The sequence below is a fragment of the Phocoena sinus genome, chromosome 1, assembly GCF_008692025.1.
Source record: "Phocoena sinus isolate mPhoSin1 chromosome 1, mPhoSin1.pri, whole genome shotgun sequence".
Taxonomy (NCBI): Eukaryota; Metazoa; Chordata; class Mammalia; order Artiodactyla; family Phocoenidae; genus Phocoena; species Phocoena sinus.
Genome location: NC_045763.1, coordinates 96,650,858 through 96,671,708, shown reverse-complemented (window position 1 = coordinate 96,671,708; position 20,851 = coordinate 96,650,858). Strand labels below are relative to the sequence as shown.

The following is a 20,851-nucleotide window of genomic DNA, read 5'->3' as shown; positions in this document are numbered from 1 at the left end:
TAGCACTGTGTTACTGCTAAAATCTTTTCCTACACCTCTAGCCTTCCAAATGCTCTTTTCTGCTGGCTTTATTTTGTGCTTTAGAGTTGGCAATGCTCCAAGGGAAAGTTGCACAGAAATTTTTGGACTCACTTCACTAGTACTAACTCTGTTTCATGATTTTGCTCCTCAAGTATCTGGCACTTCTGTCCTCAGTTCAGTAACATTGCTGTTTTTGCTTGAATGCTGTTCTCTAATGCTGAAAATGGCCAAATGGCCTAAGGGAAAACACCAGAGTGAATGTAATGCTTACTTGCATACTTTCCTTCTCTCAGTGATCTTGTCTTGCTTGCATTGATTGCTCTCAAACAATGATTTTATATATTTGGTTCATCTTTTAATAGTAATTTTTATTTGGAGGGTTAGTGGACACAAACTACTCTGTTACAATTGGAACTGAAAATCCATCTTTGTTTTTTGGACACGTCCACATTCATTTCTGGGCTCTTCTGTGTTTTTTGGAATATTACGTTTCCTGGTCGCTTGTATTGATACTTTCCCTGCCCTCAAACCTGTAATCAACTATTTTTCTTTTTAGTATACAGAGTAATGATATTTCAAAATCAATATATGAATCATAGGATCATCAAGGAATGTTAAAACTATTAAGTTAAATGGTATTGGGGAATAGTATATTCACATAATGCCTAAGTATCATCCATTAGATTTCTTGCTAATTGCAAAAAGGAAAACACACCTTTACAATGGAAAGAATGGGTAGTCATCACCCTAACCAAGTGATCAAACTTGGCATTGGTAACAGTAAAACAACCTGACATATATGCCTCCTGATGTAACATGAAGTTCATGACTTCTGCTGTGAAGTATCCTTGCCAAAAAATGTTTTACTGGCATTTGGGTATGTTTTCAGACCTAAAGTACATACAGGGGATTGAGAAATAAGTTAAATGACACAACCAAGAATCAATCAGACAAATCTAGAATGTGAAATATTCTACAAGACAATTGGCCTGGGCTCTTCAAAAAGTCATTGTCATAGAAAAAATGGTGGTGGTGGGGGACTGGTACTAGTTTCGATTAAGAAACTAAAGAAGCATAACAACCAAGTACAATGAGTGAATTTTGTTTAGATTTTAGTTTGGAGAAAAAAACAACCTATAAGTGACATTTTGGGGATAATTGGGAAAATTTGAATAAGGAGGTATTTGGTAATACAGGGAATTATTTTCAATTTCCTAAGGCATAATCATGGTATTGTGGTTACATGGACTAATGTCCTTGTTTTTAGGAGATGTTGCAGTATTTAAGGAAGAAGTGTCATAGTGTCTGTAACTTACTTTCAAATGGCATACACTCACATACACACACACATATTTATATGTATGTACAGAGAAGAGAAAAAAGAGAGGCAAAAAATAAGTATGGCAAAATGTCAAATTTTGAAACTAGGTGGTGAGTATACAAATGTTCATCGCACTATTCTTTTTGTAGTTTACAATTTTTACAATAATCAGTAGGGGGAAAATCAATGGGGAAAATAGGCTTAACATTGGGAAAAAAAGCAAGCATGTTCTACAAATGGGTAACAGGCACATGAAAAGATGCTCAACATCGCTAATTATTAGAGAAATGCAAATCAAAACTACAGTGAGATACCACCTCACACTGGTCAGAATGGCCATCATTAAAAAGCCTACAGGGGCTTCCCTGATGGTGCAGTGGTTAAGAATCCGCCTGCCAATGCAGGGGACACGGGTTCAAGCCCTGGTCCGGGAAGATCCCACATACCGTGGAGCAACTAAGCCCGTGCACCACAACTACTGAAGCCCGCGTGCCTAGAGCCCGTGCTCTGCAACAAAAGAAGCCACTGCAATGAGAAGCCAGCACACCACAACCAAGAGTAACCCCCGCTCGCTGCAACTAGAGAAAGCCTGCGCGCAGCAACGAAGACCCAACGCAGCCAAATACATTTTTTTAAAAAGTCTACAAATAACAAATTCTGGAGAGGGTTTAGAGGAAAGGGAACCCTCCTACACTGCTGGTGGGAATGTAAGTTGGTGCAGCAACTATGGAGGTTCCTTAAAAAACTAAAAGTACAGTTGCCATATGATCCAGCAATTTGACTCCTAGGCATACATCCGGACAAAAGTATAATTCAAAAAGATACATGCAGCATTATTCACAATAGCCAAGACATAGAAACAACCTAAATGTCCATCAACAGATGAATGGATAAAGAAGTTGTGGTACATACATACAATGGAATACTACTCATCCATAAAAAAGAATGAAATAATGCCATTTTCAGCAACATGGATCGACCTAGAGATTATCATACTAAGTCAGAAAGAGAAAGACAAATACTGTATGATATCACTTATATGTGGAATCTAAAATATGACACAAATGAACTTATCTACAAAACAGAAACAGACTCACAGACATAAAGAACAGACTTGTGGTTGTCAAGGAGTGGGTGGGGTCAAGATGGAGTGGGAGTTTGGGGTTGGCAGATGCAAACTAGTATATATAGAACGGATAAACAACAAGGTCCTACTGTATAGCACATGGAATTCAATATCCTGTGATAAACCATAATGGAAAAGAATATAAAAAGAATGTATACATATGTGTAACTGAATCAGTTTGCTGTAGAGCAGAAATTAACACAACATTGTAAATCAACTATACTTCAATTTAAAAAAATAAAGTATAAAACCACAGATGGAAAAAAAGTAAGCATGTTCTCCATATTCCTTTAGAAAATTATAGAAACTGGGAGAAATGTTGTTAGCTTCTATTAAGAAAAAACACACATACACAAAATGCTTCTAGTAATAGAACATTCTCCAAGAAATTCCATGGTGAGTAAATATTTTCTAAAAGTTCAAGGGACTTTCTCTAGATTTCAAAGGAATTATATTTTGGGGGGTGGATGGAGAGAGGAAATGCTTAGATTAAAACTAATAGAGAAAGACATATTTTTCTCTACTGCTTTTTTTAACTCAATTCAGCTATGCCAATGTTGGGAAAATGATATAATGATTAGGGAGAAAAATGCTAGCTAAGGAGTTTGAGAATGTTGCCAGGTACTGTGCAATGTGCCAGGCACATGGGGTTTGAGTAAGGAAAAAATATATTGTTCCCTGCTGTCATGGAATTGATAGTCTCGTAGGGAAGATGCTATTAATTACAAATTTACACAAATATGTAAACTTTGATAAGAGCTACAAAAGAAAAGTGAAGTTCTCTAAAGACTATAATGGGGGGAATCTAAAGGCAGGTCTGGAAAACTTTCTTTGGGAGGTGTTGCCTGGACTGTGAACTGAAGGCTGAGGAGGGGTTAAATAGATAAAAGCAGGGGGAGTTACTTTCAATCAAAGGGAAAATCCTGTGCAACTAGCTTGAAGAGGGAAGAAGCAAAAAGACATTGGAGAAACTGAAAAGTAGGATGTAAGGCTGGAGTGCAGAAAGCAAGGGAGTGGTACAAGTTAGGTGGGAGGAGGAAACAGAGGCCAGAACATACTATATATAAGCACAATGGAAAATTACTGAAGCAGGACAGTAACATAATCAGATTTGCATAATTAAAAGTTCTCTCTGGTTAAAGTATGGAGAAAAAAATGACAGAGGTGATAATATGGTAAAAGGCTGTTAGAATAGTCTAGGCAAGAAATGATGGTAGTTTGAAGGCTGGAGGCATGGCAGTAGACATGGAAGTAAATGAATGTATCTGAGAGATATTTAGAGGATAGCACTGATGGGCAAAGGTCTGGATATGTAAGATGAGGGAAATGCCATGGATGCCTTTCAGGTTTCCAGTTTCAACAGCTAGATGAGCGGTGGAGCCATTCCCTGAGAAAAGAAATATCGAATGAGAAACACATTTGAGTTTGTTTCTGAGCTTGAGATGTTGAATAAGGTACCTCTATACGTCTGGATAGTGTTTTAAAATTATAAGTCTATGATAATTATAAGTAAATTTCACCACCAGTGCACAGAATTTGTTCCTAAGATGAAAGAAAGTTAAATAGAGATGAACATCAAATCATTCCGTTAGAGTCCCTGATTATGTACATAATATGATGAACCACAGATGTTCCCTTGGGGCTGCTTGTAAAATAATTTAATTAATTGTATTTTATTATCTGTTTTAGCATATGTTTTACCTTAGTCAGTGTTTGAAAGAAAGCTAAAATATCAAATTAACTTGAATTTTCCCTTCCCTTTCATTTTCTAGGAGTTCCACAGCTAAATATGATTAGTGTCTTCTGTAAAATTTATAAAAGAGGTGGAGTGACAGGATTTTTCAGAGGCAGGACTCCGAATTTCTTAAAGTTGTTTCCTTCAGTATGCATAAGCCGTATGGTTTATGAATCAGTAAAACCACCCTTGGGAATAGCATAAAAAGGAAATCTTGAACTATCATTTTATGTACCTTTATAAGCATGAGAATGTCTTGGCTTTCTCGTTAAATTTCAAGAGGTCTGTATGAAAATATGCTATAGCCATTCTCTAAAAAGATAAACATATAAATTAGACTTAAATATTGAATTTTAATTTTACGTAAGCCAGAATTACAGTTTATTAAGTTCTTTATGAATTAAGATGTTTAATATTCATAAAATCTATTTAAGCTTCTCTAAATTTTAATGAACACTCCAAAATTTGCATTTAAATGGATTAAAATGCAGTTTATGTTACCTAATATAACCTAATTATATTATTAATATAATCTTATGCTATAGAACAAAACTGGAATATTTTGGAGTTTTTCAGCATTTTCTACTTTATAGTTTAAAAAGCTAACATTGTTTTACATACATATTTTAAATCTGAGAGCATTAGAGAAAACCAATGCATTAAAAATTATAATTAATAGGAAAACAGTGGTGTTTGAGCTTCACTTCTTTCTTTAGACTGAATAAAACAAAATAGAAAGCCCTAAATAGAATTACATGGCATCAGAGTACCTCAGTGTTCTAATGGAATACTCGTGACCTATTGCTCCCTTACTGAGCACTCTTATTTGTGGATACAGACATTTTTAGTTTACTCTTGGTTCTTAGCATTGCCAAATATTACAGGAAAGTTACCAGTGTGAACAAAGTAAATCAGAAAAACTTGAGAGCTCTCATACTTAAATCTGTATTTTTTAAAAAAGGGCAAGAGGATCCCAGAATGAGTTAATATATATTTCCTACCCTTTACATACTGCGTTTTTAAATTCATTTCAAGAATAAAGAAAGGTTGGTGCAGTACGGAGGTTTCTTAAAAAAGTAAAAATGGAGTTGCCATATGATCCAGCAATCCCACTCCTGGGCATATATTCGGAGAAAACTCTAATTCGAAAAGATACGTACACTCCAATGTTCATAGCACCACTATTTACAGTAGCCAAGACATGGAAGCAACCTAAATGTCCATTGACAGATGAATGGATAAAGAAGATGTGGTATATATATATATATATATATATATATATATATATATATATACAGTGGAATAAAAAAGAATGAAATAATGAAAAAATGCCATTTGCAGAAACATGAATGGATCTAGAGATTATCGTGCTAAGGGCAGTAAATCAGACAAAGACAAATATCATATGATATCATTTATATGTGGAATCTAAAAAAATGATACAAATGAACTTATTTACAAAATAGAAACAGACTTACAGACATAGAAAACAAATTTATGATTACCAAAGGGGTGGAGGGATAAATTAGGAGTTTGGGGTTAACAGAAACACACTACTATATATAAAATAGATAAACAACAAGGACCTACTGTATAGCACAGGGAACTACATTCAATATCCTGTAATAAACCATAAAGAAAAGAATATGAAAGAATATATATATATATAACTGAATCACTTTGCTGTACACTAGAAACTAACACAACATTGTAAATCAACTATACCTCAATTGAAAAAAAAAGAAAAAAGAATAAAGGAAGGTTGACTGGGACCTCCCCTTTGAAATTTTAAACTTATGTGAAAGATGAATAGTATTCTTATTTTCCCTTTGGTTCTTTTGTATTTTGCTTCTTTTTAATTTCTACTGAAAGAGTATAGGCCAAAGATATTTCAAGATTTGTATATATAACTATATTTTAAAGACAGTATTGACTCTAAAATTGTGATTTAATGAGATATAATTATAAATTACACAGTATAATTTATATTACAGCCAGTAACTAGTAACTGTATTGGACCAATTCTCTTCTCAAGTGTTCTTTAGGACAAAGGTATTTCTGCCATTTTATAGCAGATTTTATTACAGATTTTCAGTTACTCTAATATTTGAAGTTGTGTCTTACTTCTCAAGGTTATTAAAATTTAGTTAAAATGTGCTCTTAGTGGGAAGAGTGTTAAAATCCAAAAGAATGATTGATACCACTTTTTTCTCTGTTGTTAAATGGCGTGATTTAATTTTCTGTGAAATTAGAGGAATTTAATTTCCTTATTATAGAAGAAGGATGGGATCCTTGAGACAGGCCACTAATAAACTAGTAATAATTGAATTAAATTGTTAAGTTAAATTTCCTAAAAAGTAAAACTAATATAAATACACAATGAACATAAGTTTGAGTAAGAAAAGCAAGCCAGTTTTTTAGTCATATTCCCATTTTTTTCTTAATAGAATTTATTAATAGAAGAATTCTAATCAATAATTCAGCTTCTAAAGTTCACATAAATAAGATTAATATAAAGCAAGTGCCTCGTGTGAAACTAATATGGTACCATGCTTTATAATTAAAAACTATTAGAAACTAAGTTTTTTTGGTGAACTTTTAAAATATAGGGGAAAAAATAAATGGCAAGTTGGATCCCTCAGTAACACTACAGATTATAAAGATCAGGTATTGATTTAAAATAATGGCATATGGCAAAATACTTTAAATGCTTCAGTGGATCTGAAGCATTTTGCCAGTGGATCAGATCCACTGAAGCATTTAAAATATTTTGCCATTTATTTTTTTCCTCTATTTTAGAATAAGATTTATGAATAGCAACATAGCATATAAATTGGAACCGTTATGTGCATTCTATATTCCTGGATTTGGAGAAATGCTCTGATTTTAACCTGTGAGTTTATGTATCTTCCCTTTATGTTTTTTATTGATACAGCCAGAAGCATTTCTATATACAACCCAACTAATATATATTGGGTTGGCCAAAAAGTGCCTTCGGTATTTAAGTAAAAATAAAAGACACATTTTTCATTTTCACCAAGAATTTTATTGAACAGTGTATTCACCATTTTGTTCCACTACCTTCTGCCATTTTTCAGGCAACTTCATAATTCCATCTTCCTAAAACTTTTTATCTTTTTGAGCTAAGAACTGTTCCAGGTACCTTTTACAGTCTTCCAGGGAATTGAAATTTGTTCCATTTAGAGAATTTTGTAAAGACTGAAATAAATGGAAATCTGAAGGTGCAACGCCTGGTGAATATGGCGGATGAATCTGAACTTCCCAGCCAAGCTGTAACAGTTTTTGCCTGGTCATCAAAGAAACATGCGGTCTTGCGTTATCCTGGTAGAAGATTATGCGTTTTCTGTTGACTAATTCTGGATGCTTTTCATTGAGTGCTGCTTTCAGTTGGTCTAACTGGGAGCAGTACTTGTTGGAATTAATTGTTTGGTTTTCCGAAAGGAGCTCATAATAGAGGACTCCCTTCCAATCCCACCATATACACAACATCACCTTCTTTGGATGAAGACCGGTCTTTGGTGTGGTTGGTGGTGGTTCATTTTGCTTGCCCCATTTTGCTTGCCCCATTCCTCATAATTGTACAGTATCCACTTTTCAATTCCCATCACAATTTGTTTTAAAAATGGAATGTTTTCATTATGTTTAAGTAGAGGATCTCATGCAGAAATACATTAAAGAAGGTTTATTTCGCTTAACTTATGCGGGACCTAAACATCAAAGCAATTAACATGACCAAGCTGGTGCAAATGATTTTCAGTGCTTGATTTGGATATTTTGAGTATGTCAAAATATCTCCCATGTGGTATAACGTTGATTGTTCTCAATTAATGTCTTGATTTGATTTTACCAACTTAAACTGGTCTTCCCAACCGTGGAGCATAGTCCAGTGAGAAGTCTCCAGCACGAAACTTTGCAAACCACTTTTGACAAATTCAATCAGTCATAGCACCTTCTCCATACACTACACAAATTTTTCTTTGCGTTTTTACCTTTCTTGAAGTAATAAAGCATAAAATGCTAAAAATGTTGCTTTTTTCTTCCATCTTCAATATTAAAATAGTTACACAGGGCTTCCCTGGTGGCGCCATGGTTGAGAATCTGCCTGCCAATGCAGGGGACACGGGTTCGAGCCCTGGTCTGGGAAGATCCCACATGCCACGGAGCAACTGGGCCCGTGAGCCACAATTACTAAGCCTGCGCGTCTGGAGCCTGTGCTCTGCAACAAGAGAGACCGCGATAGTGAGAGGCCCGCGCACCGCGATGAAGAGTGGCCCCCCACTTGCCGCAACTAGAGAAAGACCTTGCACAGAAACGAAGACCCAACACAGCCATAAATAAATAAATTAATTAATTAATTAAAAAAAATGTCCATTGAGCACAGTACATTATTTAAAAAAAACAGCTACACAAAAATTCACTGGTATTAATGTCTTTTTTTTAATGCACACTGATATGACAGCTGTCACATACAATCTAACAAAATTGTTTCGAATGAAGTTAAAGATAACTAAGTGCTACTAGAGTATCTTACAAAAAAAAATGAAGGAACCTTTTGGCCAACCCAATAAAAGATTATATATGACTATAGCCAACATTTTAATAACTATAAATGGAATATAACTTTAAAAATGTCAATCACTCTGTTGTACACCTGAAACTAATATAATGTTGTAAATTAACTATACCTCAAGTTTTTTAAAAAGGCTACATATGGACATGAAAAGTCTAATCCCAGGCTGGCCAAAGTAGGTTTAATCCCACTAGGTTGCCTATAAAGGACAAGGAACAAAAGAAGAGTGCCTGTGAATTAGATGTGTGGATCTACTCTTCCAAGGATTCAACAAGTCATTGAATTGACTTCTGAAGAGCTTTGGGAGTAAAGGAAAAAAATGTAATAAATGCTCTATAGGCAGTCATGTGTTTTATTCCACTTAACCATAAAGTGAGACAATAAATATTTACATGTATGTATACATATGGATGCCAATGTTATATATATACACACACATACATGCATAAATATGATGCACACAATATATACACATATGTATATAAAGTCAATTTTTTCAAGCATCAAAGTTGAAGGAGAGGGATAGATAGAGATGTAAAATGTTGATAGCAGTTAAACATTTGGGTACCCACAATGTGATAGGTGTTATATGCTGTCTTCCTATTTAATATACAGAAGACAAAGCACTCCTCCTTCTCTTGTTGCTAATAAAATAAATTAGAAACACTTCCCAAACTGCCATTTAATTCAAGATTGCCACAGCTACAAATTCCCTCAGAAATCTTGACTTGTGTCTCTGAATTTCCTTGATTATCAGGACTATGTCTTTGTTAAATAGTAGAAATTTTGTTTATGTTCTCTGTCCTGGACACAAATAGTCAAACATCATTTAAAATTGTGGGTTATTTGTGAAAGTAACATTATTAAAACATGACTATCTGAGATGGGAACAATTATTATTGAATTAATATCTTTCATTTACTGAATGCTTCCATGATCAGTTTTGCCAGTCTGAGTAAAAAAGAGTAAATTGGTTCCACCTTTAAGTATATATATATATATATATATATACATATATATATATATGTGTGTGTGTGTGTGTGTATGCTTAAAAATTAAATATGTAGCATTTCATGAAGAAAATAATCAATGTCAAGTAATCACCATACTATTATATTTGACTTTGTCATTTCTGCTTCAAACACCACCTTTCCTTTTCTCCTCTCCTGAGAAGTAATCCTTATCCTCAAGTTGGTGTGTTTCATTCCCATGCACGTTTTAATATTTTTTCTATATATGAATGTATCCATAAATATATATCATAATATTTTATACATCTTCTAAAACTTGCTTTTTCACTGAACATTGTTAGATTTATATATGCTGATACATGTAACTTTATTTCATTCATTTCTACACCTACATGGCATTCCATCATATACATAAATGTGAGTGTATTTATCTAATCTTCTACTGATAGGCAGTTGTGTGGTGTTAATTCAAATGAAAAACAGATTCTCAAACTATTTTAATAAAAATTCAACCATGTTAGAGGTTTTTATACCTTTATGAACAAAGGATGGAGGAAATTCCAAAGGTCCCTTCTGAATTACTGAAGAAACAAAGAAGCTTGAACAAGTACTTTTACATTTCAGAAAACAGAGAAGTCAATTTAAATATTATTACCAGAACGATAAATTACTATTTAAGACCTATAACTGCAGACTTTTAGGGCTTTAAAACATAGTGTAAAAAAAAAAAAAACAAAAAAAAAAAACATAGTGTAGCCTCTGGAATTCACCTCTGATTATCTTTAAAAAAACACCTTTGTTTAGAAGCCATTGGAATATGGTTACCAAGGGGAAAAGTGGGGGGAGGGATAAATTGGGAGATTGGGATTGACATATACATACTACTATATATAAAATAGATAACTAATAAGAACCTACTGTATAGCACAGGGAACTCTGCTCAATAGTCTGTAATGACCTATATGGGAATAGAATCTGAAAAAGAGTGGATATATGTGTATGTATAACTGATTCACTTCGCTGTACAACAGAAACTGACACAACACTATAAATCAACTATACTCCAATAAAAATTAATTAAAGATAAAATAAAATCATAGAAAAGAAACCATTGGATAGTCTTTCTTTGAACTGCCTGTACATGTTTTTAAAATTTTTTTTCTAGATATTTAATTGGATTGTTTGCCTTTTTCTTACTGCCTTATAGTTTTTCAAACTTCTACATAGGAGTCATTTGTTAGCAATATGTATTGTGAATAACTCTTTTTCAGTTTGTGACTTGAGTATCAACTTTTTTTTTTGCTGCGTCAGTTCTTAGTTGCGGCACGTGGGGTCTTCGTTGAGGTGTGTGGGATCTTTCATTGCAGTGCGGGCTCTTTGTTGTAGCGTGTGGGCTTCTCTCTAACTGTGGCATCTGGGTTTTCTCTCTCTAGTTGTGGTACGTGGGGTCCAGAGCACGTGGGCTCTGTAGTTTGCAGCACGTGGGCTCTCTCGTTGAGGCACGCAAACTCAGTAGTTCTGACACATGGGCTTATTTGCCCCACGGCATGTGGACTCTTAGTTCCCTGACCAGGGATGGAACCCGTGTCCCCTGCATTGGAAGGCAGATTCTTTACCACTGGTCCACCAGGTAAGTCCCGAATATCAACTTTCTTAATTGTGTCTTTTGATGAACAGATATTCTAAATGTTGATGAAGTCTAATTTCTCAATTTTCCTTTCATGGTTTGTAGTAAAAACAAAGAATAATGAGACTGTATATGGCTTACAGAGCCTAAAGTATTTACTATCTAGTTCTTTATAGAAAAAAATAAAGATAATCGCTGAACTACACTGAGTTGAACATAGTTGCAATTCAGAGGTCAGAAATTTGTTGTAGCTGCCATCACCACTATCAGATCTGCTTCAAGATATCCATGAAATTGGTGAATAAACATTGGAATGCTGAGTCCAGGCACCAAAACTTATCTAAACTCTAATATTCATGACCTTGCTTGCCTGCTGAAACAACAGGAGGAAGCAGTCTTACTTACTCTTTCCAAATTCTGTGTAAGGTTTTTGGGGCAATCTAATTTTTATACAGAACCCTAAACTTCAAAGTTTAGAAATGCAGTTTTGAGCATTCCACAGTCTCCAAAGAGCAATGTAGAATGAAGGTTGGAAGAGCCAGTCCAAGTATCTGCCATAGCCCCAGGAATTTTTTAAAAACTGATACTATTACACCAAAATAGCCCACTAAGAAAATTTTCATACTGCTTGTTGTAAGGATATAGCTTCTAACAACGAAAGTAGTAATAGCAAACTTTTAAATGCTCACCATGGGCCAGTTGTAAACACTCTATATCATTTTTTTTCACTTTGATAATGATCTTATGAGTCAGGTATAATTGTTACAGATGAGAAAATGAAGTCTTTGAGGAGTTAAGTAGTTTGCCTAAGGTTGCATAAGGGGTAAGCGGTAGAGGTGGGATTCAAGCTCAAGTGTGTCTTCTAGTGCTTTTAATCTTATGGTTGAAAGAAGTTAATAAAGGAATAGAGATGGGAAAGAAAAAAAAACCAACAAACTATGGAGAGATTTTAAGTCCCACGCCAAACACTAAATACTAGAAAAAGTTAGGTTTACAGGTCAATGGAATTAAAATCCCTCTAACCTTGTTTACTGATTTAATAATTCCAAACTTTAAACAAATATGGAAGTCTTTTTCTGTTTAGAACTCTGCTACACTCTGGGGAGACTGAGTAAGACTCTGTTCCTGTCATCAGATAGAAACATAACTAGCCATAATATGATATATGTAATTTTTTTCCTGGTGAGCAGTTTGATTACATTCCTACTATAGTTTCCCTTAATATCTATAACTAACCCAAAATGTACAGAATACTGTATGTATACTGTATGTATGTGAAAATATTCAGCAAAATTTAGTTAGTAATAGCTAGTTGCTTAACTTTAAAACTCAACTTTGTTGAGGCATAATTTACATTTAATAAAATGCACTCATTTTAAGTATTCCTTGTGATGAATTTCTATGAAAGTATATATTTGTGTAACCACTATCACATTCTGATTTCTATTGTTTCCCACAATGTATTTGAGTTTTATCCGTGTGTGTATGAGGAGTTCATTCCTTTTGAACGCTGAGTAGTATTCCATTGCATGACTATACCACAATTTGTTTATCTACTTATCTGATGAAGAATGTTGCTTCTACTTTTTGGCTATTATAAATAAAGCTGCTGTGAATATTGGTGTACAAGTCTTTTTTTGGACACATACTTTCATTTCTCTAAAGTAAAAACACAGAGAGGGAATTGCTGGATTATATACTAAGTGTATGTTCAATTTATGAGAAACTACCAAACTATCTTTTTGATTATACTATTTTCCATTCCCACCAGCAACATATTAGAGTTTAAGTTGTTCTATATCCTCAGCACCACTTAATACTGTTAGTGTTTTAAATTTTATCCATTCTAGAGTGGTATCTCGTTGTAGTTTTAATTCATATTTCTGTAATGACTAAATATTTTTGAGCATCTTTCTATGAGTTTATCGGTCATTCACATATCTTCTTTTGTGAAATGTTTGTTCAAATCTTTTGCTCATTAAAAAAATTGGGTTGTTTGTAATATTTTATTTTAAGTGTTCTTTAGTATTGTGGATACAAGTCCTTTGTCAGATATGTGTATTGAAACATTTTCTCCCAGACTCTGTCTTGCCCATTTTCTTAATGGTGTCTTTTCAAGACATAAAGTTTCAAGTTTTTTTTTCTTTATGGATATCCTATTGTTCCAGCACCACTTGTTGAAAAGACTACCCTTTCCCCATTGAATTGTTGAAAATAAATTGATCATATATGTGTAGGTTTATTTCTGGCCTCTGAAACTTACTCTTTTTCAAAATGGCTTTAGCAATTCAACATCCTTTGCATTTCCATATAAATTTTAGAATCAGCTTGTCAGCTTGTATAAAAAAGCCTGTTAGGACTTAGTTTGGGATCACAATAAATCTCTAAATCAAATTGGAGAGAAATGACCCAATCTATGAGCCTTTCAATCTATAAAGATGATGTATCTCTCCATTTATTTAGGTATTTTCTTCAAAAATATTTTCACATTTAGTGTCAGATATTGCACATATTTAATTAAATTTATTACTAAGTATTTCAATTTTTGATGCTGTTGTAAATGGTATTAGACTTTATTTTCCAATTATTGTTATATATAGAAATATAATTTTTTATATTGACATATCTGGCAATCTTGCTAAATTCACTTATTAATTCAAGGAGCTTTTTTGTAGATTCCTTGTGATTTTCTATGTAAATGATCATGCCATCTGAGAATAAAGAAAGTTTGACTTGCCTCTTTCCAATACATATGCTTTTCCCTTTTTCTTGCCTTACTAAACTGGCTAGAACATCCAGTACATCATTGAATAGAAGGGGTGAGAAGACACATTCTTACCTTGTTACCTTGTCTTAGTGGGAGAAGACACTTAGTCTTTCACCATTAAGTATGACTGTTAGCTGTAGTTTTACATAGATGGTTATTCAGGTTTACTATTTCTTCTTTTGTCAGCTTTGACAATATGTCTTTCAAGGAATGTTTCCATTTCGTCTAAGTTGTCAAATTCATTGCCATAACGGTGTTCATAATGTTCTCTTATTATTATTTTAGCATGTCTAGAATTTGCAGTGATGTTTTCTATTGGTAGTTTTTTTTCTTTATTGGTTTAGTTACAAGTTTATCAATTTTATTAATTTTTTCAAATAAACTAGCTTTTACTTTTACTAATTTTCTTTACTGTCTTTTATTTCATTCATTTCAAGTGTTTACTTTAAAATCCTTCTTGCTACTTATTTGGCATTAATTTGCTCTTCTTTTTCTAATTACTTAAGGTGGAACCTTAGATCACATATTTAAAATTTTCTTGTTTTCTAATACAAATATCTAAAGCTATGTTAATTCTAGGCACTATTTTAGCTGCATCTACATATTTTGATATGCTTTCATTATAATTCAGTTCAAAATATTTTCCTATTTTTCATGTGATTTCTTCTTTGATCCATGTGTAATTTAGAAGTATATTATTTAATTTCCAAGCATTTGTGTATTCTCCACTATCTTTTTGTGATTGATTCCTAATTTAATTCCATTGTGGTCAAAGAACATACTCTGTATGATTTCAGTCATTTAAAATTTATTGACTTGTTTTATGGTCCAGCATATGGTTATGGTTAGTCTTTCAACTTTACATGTGCAGGTGAAAATAATGGGTATTCTGCTGTTACTGGGTGTACTGTTCTATTAATGTCAATTAGTTGATCATGTTATTGAAACATTTTATACCCTATTGACTTTGCTTCCTCATTCTATCAATTATTTGACTCTAATTGTGTATTTATCTATTTCTCTTTGCACTCTGTCCATTTTTACTTTATGTAATTTCAAGCTTTGTTATTAGGTGGCATACCCCTTATGACTGTTAAATCATCTTGATGAATCAACCCTCCTAAGATTATAAAATGTCTTCCTTGTCTTAAAGTCTTCTTTGGCTGATATTAATATAGCTACCCCAGCTTCCTCATGATTAGTGTTTGCACAGTATTTCTTTATCCATCCATTTACTTTTAACCTATCTGTATCTTTATATTTCATTTTTGTAGAAAGTATATGGTTGGGTCTTGTTTGCTCTGCCTTTTAATTGGAGTGTATAGAATGTTACACTTAATGTAATTACCTACATGGTTTTAAGTCCCACATCTTTCTTATCTTGCTTACCTCAACTGTTCTTTTTCCTTTTCCCCTCTTATATTCTTTTGTATTAATTCAGTATTTTTTGGTATTTTATTTTATCTCTTCTACTGTTTTATTAGCTATACCTCCATGTTTTTTTCAACGGTTGCTCTAGGGTTTCTAGCATGCAGTTTTAAATGTATACTACCTCACATATAAAGTAAGCACCTTTTAGCAGTATACTTCTATGTCTCCTCTCACATCCTTTTTACTATTGCTGTCATACATTTCACTTCTGCATGTTATAAGTTCCACAATATATTATTGTATTTGTTTTTGACAGTTAATTATTTTTTAAAGAAAAAGTCTTTTGTACTTATAAATGCCTAGCATTTAGAATATTTTCTAAAAGCTTTATTAATAGTTTTCTGTTTTATTATTAATTCCTAAAACTCATTCATTTAAAAACACATATTTTGACATTTGGTCACATCTTAATTATAGCATATTTTTATTAAGTTGAATTTTGTTTATAAACTTAGAGCACACTAGATAGTGAGCTTCTATGAGAGCAGATTCAATGTTCTGTATCTTTATATCTCTAGCATTTAACAAAGTGGTATAAAAACTACATGGAATAGATAACATCTTAAGGTTATTATTATTAAATAATATTTATTAAATAATAAATAAGGTTATTATTATTTTATTATTAAAACTGCTATTTTGAGAAATAAGTGAACTTTACTCTGTGGTCTGGAATTTTATGAGAAAACTTTTCAAAACATTGGTGGGCCTATCATTAGACTGTGCCATTGACTTTCAAAGGACATGACTACGGATTGGGGACACAAAGCTTCAATGCAACAAATTACAGAACTAGGTTTTTACCTAATCCCTCAACCCTATCTACTGCAATTTTCTAGAGCCTCTGTTTTAGAAGAATTCAGGCTCTTTTTGTGGGAGCCTGTAAGAGAGTTTGAGGAATGGCAGAAATACGTGGTGTTCCAGAAGACAAAGGAAAAGGTATTTCTGGATGGAAGGCGTGGTCAGCGGTGTTTAAACAAGGCTGGGATTAAATAAGGCAAGGATTTTTAAGTTTCCTGTGGATTTTGTGACGAGGAAGTTCAGTGAGGTAGGTGGTTAGAGGTGCTGGTCAGAGAAACTTATTTACCTGCTGCCGAAGGCCCGCTGCGTTTGCCCGGTGAGATCCTCGACGCCCGAGCGCTCTCTCGACGCTGTGGTAGGCGCTCCTCTCCCCAAACTCCCCTCAGCTCCCGAGTCGACCGTACGCTGGAACGGTCTTGGCCGTCGCGTTTGGAGCCTCAGCTTCCAACTTCCGGGAGGGCCGACTCCAGCGTAGCGCCTGGGCCACGGCCTCCCACGTGGCGGGCCTTCCGAGGCTCCCCTGGCGCCGCCCGAGAGCCACAGGCGCGGGGCCCCTCGCCTTAGGCTTCTCGGAACCGCGGCGACTCGCGTCCAGCCGCCGCCGCATTCGCGCTGACTGCGCGGACCCGCCGCCCTGCGCGAGCGCGGCGTCGAGAAGGCGGCAGGTGGCGCGGCCGCCGGCGGGACGCTCTCGCTGGGACCAGAAAGAGAGGCGGCCTGCGATCCCCGCCGCCGCGGCCCAGCCCCGGCAGGGCCATGCTGCGCTGGCTGCGGGGCTTCGTGCTGCTCGCGGCGACCTGCCACACGACGACGACGACTACTTCCGCTACAAGATCCTCTTCCAAGACCTGGACCACAACGGAGACGGGCTGGTGGACATCGTGGAGCTCCAAGAGGGCCTGAAAAACTGGAGCTCCTCTTTTGTCCTGCACTCAGAGAAGGTGAGTGGCCGGGGGGATGTGGCCCCGCCAGCCCAGAGAGATTCCCCACCAGGGTTCTTGGCCTTCCTTAATCAATAAAAATTGATAGGAGGCCAGACAAGAAATTCAAGCAAGTCTTTCTTGGGGCCCTTGCTGCAACAGGGGCTAGTGAAAACAAGCAACAGCTTCCCTTGCTTGCTTCCTCGGGGGAGGCGGGGGAGCTGGCTCCTAATATGGGATGAGGGCAGGGTGTGTCCCGGGGTGAGGCGGGAGGCGTGGCTTAGGTGGTTTGCCCACCCCTTGGGTGGCGTTGCGTTCTGGGGGCATGAGCAGTACCCTGCTTTTGCTCCCAAACTCCTGCTTTTGCTCTGGGCTCTTCAGAAGTGGCAGTTGGGTTCTTGGTCTTTTTGTACCTTGTTGTTCATAATTTGCCCCAACTGTGCATGTAAGCAGTTAGTTTTAGTCCCTTATAGTTTCTTTGTATTTTGTTGCTGGAGGAGATGATTGTCCAGGTGCAAGCACTGCAGCAAAGGGTCCCAGGTCCCAGCCTGTCTCAAATACAGACTCGCCCTTTCCAGAGCTGCTCCCAAGGGCCCTGAGTGGGCTTCTCTTCCGTGAACCCCTCACGAGGGATAAGGCAGCCCAGCAATACACCTTCTCCACCTTCTCAGAACGGTCACTTTCCACAAACACTGCAGCCTTCTCTCGGGCTTTTTGGGAGATGCTGAGTGGGTTTCTGGTGACTCGTTCACCATTTACTGAACTGGCACAGAATTTCAGGGGCTGCATTAGCCTTTGTGAATGCAGGAGTCAAAGACCTTATCTTTTCTCTAAAGGTTCACGGCCCAGGATTCACACTTCAGGGCCTTCTTCAAAGGACAGGCACACATGGGTCCCCAGAGCTGCTCTCCCACATCAAAGACGGAGGGGGAGTCACACCTTGACCCATGGGTTTACACTTTAGCTGATTGTTTTAGTACCTTGCCTAAATTAGGGATGTGTTTCTTCTCTAGATGAGTCTTGATTATTTAAAAACTGTTTAGATGGAAGTTTCAGAATACCAAGAGAAAACTATCATTCTATTTCCACTTTATCAATGCAAAACAGTCTTCTGATATTACTGTGCTTGTTCAGCTGTATCGGTGAGGGTGTGTGTGTGTTAGAGATCCAAACGGTTCCCATGGCTCAGGAAATTCCTTAAGAGTTCTGTGCTCCAAAATGTATTGCTCTGATTTGATTTTTATCTCATTATCTCAATCCTATATCCTCCCACTCTGCTTAGTACCTTCAGATTGATGACTTAATGAAACCATCTGCATGGCTTTATTTTTCTTTTGTCCCTGGGTCCTGTCTCTTAGGACAGTCTCTGGTTATACATCCTTCTTTTAGGTCAGAATTCCAGGACACTACACCTCAGTCTGTATCTTAGGCTTCTGCTTATGTGAGAAGGAATATCAGAGAATAAACCTGACAGAGAGGTAGGAATCAGAGAGGAATGGTAGGGATATAGGAACATTAGCATGAATACTGATTTAGCATGTATACTGTGTCTTCGAGAATGGTATTCCATTCATGAAGGGTATTATCTTTAAGCTGTCACTTGGAAGAAAACCACTTGTTTGTTCTGTCACTATAGCAAACCAGCAGCTTCTGGGTAGTGCTTTATGTGATAGGACTGGTGGGTCCTGTCGTCATTATATGGCCCCATTGCAGTATAATAGGACTTTTGGTCCAATGCAATGTACTGTATATACATACACATGTCGTAAGATCAAACACTCTAACTGTTGGATTGTTCTGCTAGCTGAGGCTCTGCAGGCAAATAAGGCAAACACATGCTTAGAGTATGTGTCAATTCCAGTCAAGATGAAACACTGTATCTTTCCGGGTAGAATATCTTCAGAGTAATCAACTGGCTGCTCAGTGGCTGGTAAATTCCCTGAAAGGATGGTGTTGTGTCAGTGGCTCAGTATTAGTCTCTGATGGTAGTAGGTTGGGCATTTGGTAGCAGCAGTAGCTATATTAGGCTTGGTAAGTGGGACCCATACTGGTTGGTCCATGGATAGCATCTATCTCCACTACCATGGCTGCTCCATTCCAGAGCCCGTTGTGTCAGCACTGCTGTTCATTATGTCAGCTGATGAGACAGTCTGGCTGACTTCAGCTGGCTGGGTCACTCTGTCTACTTGGTTGTTTTGTACCTCTTCCATGGTAGCAACTGTACAATATGAAAATATTTTTACTTTGTGTTCACTCCCATATATCCATCTTCATGCATATTCCCCAGACCTCTGTGTCTCTGATCTTCTAATCTTTTTCTTTCCAGGCTACTGATCATCCAACCAAGCTACTCACCACTGCCCATGAGTCCCTATATATTGTTATTTCTGGCCACTTCCCTTTCTACATAAAGTGAATGATCAGGTACACCACTTGACATTCTTCTCTCCCCTTATTGCTGTCATTCTGGACTATTCCTGAGTGGTTGTGTAGTGCATATAAGGCTGTTTTCAGTTTGCATTCACATACTCAGAAATCCATCCATGGACCAAGCTTATCCTTCTTCCTTTTTCCTCCTGTGTTGGCTGGTCATAGTGAACTTCCAAATCGTTGTAGGAGTGAGTTTAAGGAGAGGTGATGGTATAACAGTGGTGGGGCCTGGAGATCTGAGCCATTCTTTGTTTTGTTTGTTTGTGCTCTGATTCTGCTTGTGCTTGATCTCAGATGTACTGTTCAATCATATGGATCGCTGCTCGGCTCACCAAAACCTATGACTTGGTGAGTCTGACAGAACCCAATTCATGATAGTCAACCCTGGTTGTATGGTCATTTGATGTCCCATATTTAAGCAATCTGTTTCTACCAGGGCCCCATAGCATGTCAGGAAATGTTACAGTTTTCTGCTGCAGACTCTCCTTTTGGGGCTTGCTATAAACTCCACACAATACCTTTTTATACCTCTGATACTTTCAGTACCATAGAGTTTGCTGGGTTAGGTGGCCCAAGAGGCAGGGCTGCTTGCTCTATGACTAGGACATGTTGAAGGGCTCTTTCCCACTGTGGTCCACATTGAAAGCTATCAGCCTTTCCTGTTTCTCAGAAATGGGTCATAGCAGTGTACATATAAAGTGCTTAGAAGTAAGTGCTCAATAAATATTAGCTGTTATTATTATCATTATTATTGTTTTTTCCAACTAACATATGTTCTGCCTGCTTACAGATACTGTCACATATTCTTGGAATGCCCTGTCCCATTTGTCTGCCCAGCTAAGGCCAGTTTTTCTCTGCAATTCTCAATTCAAGTCCTCTCCCTCTGTGAAGGCTTTCCTGAATCCACCCCAAACTCCACTGTACCTTGAACATTCCCATCACATCACCTAACAAGTTCTCTTTGGTTATGTGAATGGTCTCTACTAGTCTGTAACTTCCTTCAGGGCAGGGACTGCATCTGCTTTTCTTTTAATCCCTACCACCTAGTCCATTGGCCAGTTCACAGTATTTATTAATTCAATAAATATAGATTAAGGACCTTTGAATGTC

General features: G+C 36.4%; 1 protein-coding gene across 1 annotated transcript in view; it reads right to left on the bottom strand.

Moving 5' to 3' along the window:
• The window catches only part of LOC116760764 (proline-rich protein 2-like), an 88,090-nt gene that overhangs the window by 28,273 nt on the left and 38,966 nt on the right, over positions 1–20,851 (bottom strand). Inside the window, exons 3-4 of the mRNA XM_032646165.1 lie at positions 17,881–18,104; positions 16,678–17,398 (exon numbers count right to left, since the gene is read on the bottom strand). Of these exons, the coding sequence (XP_032502056.1) occupies positions 16,678–17,398; positions 17,881–18,104 (945 nt within the window). The remainder of the gene's footprint in view (positions 1–16,677; positions 17,399–17,880; positions 18,105–20,851) is intronic.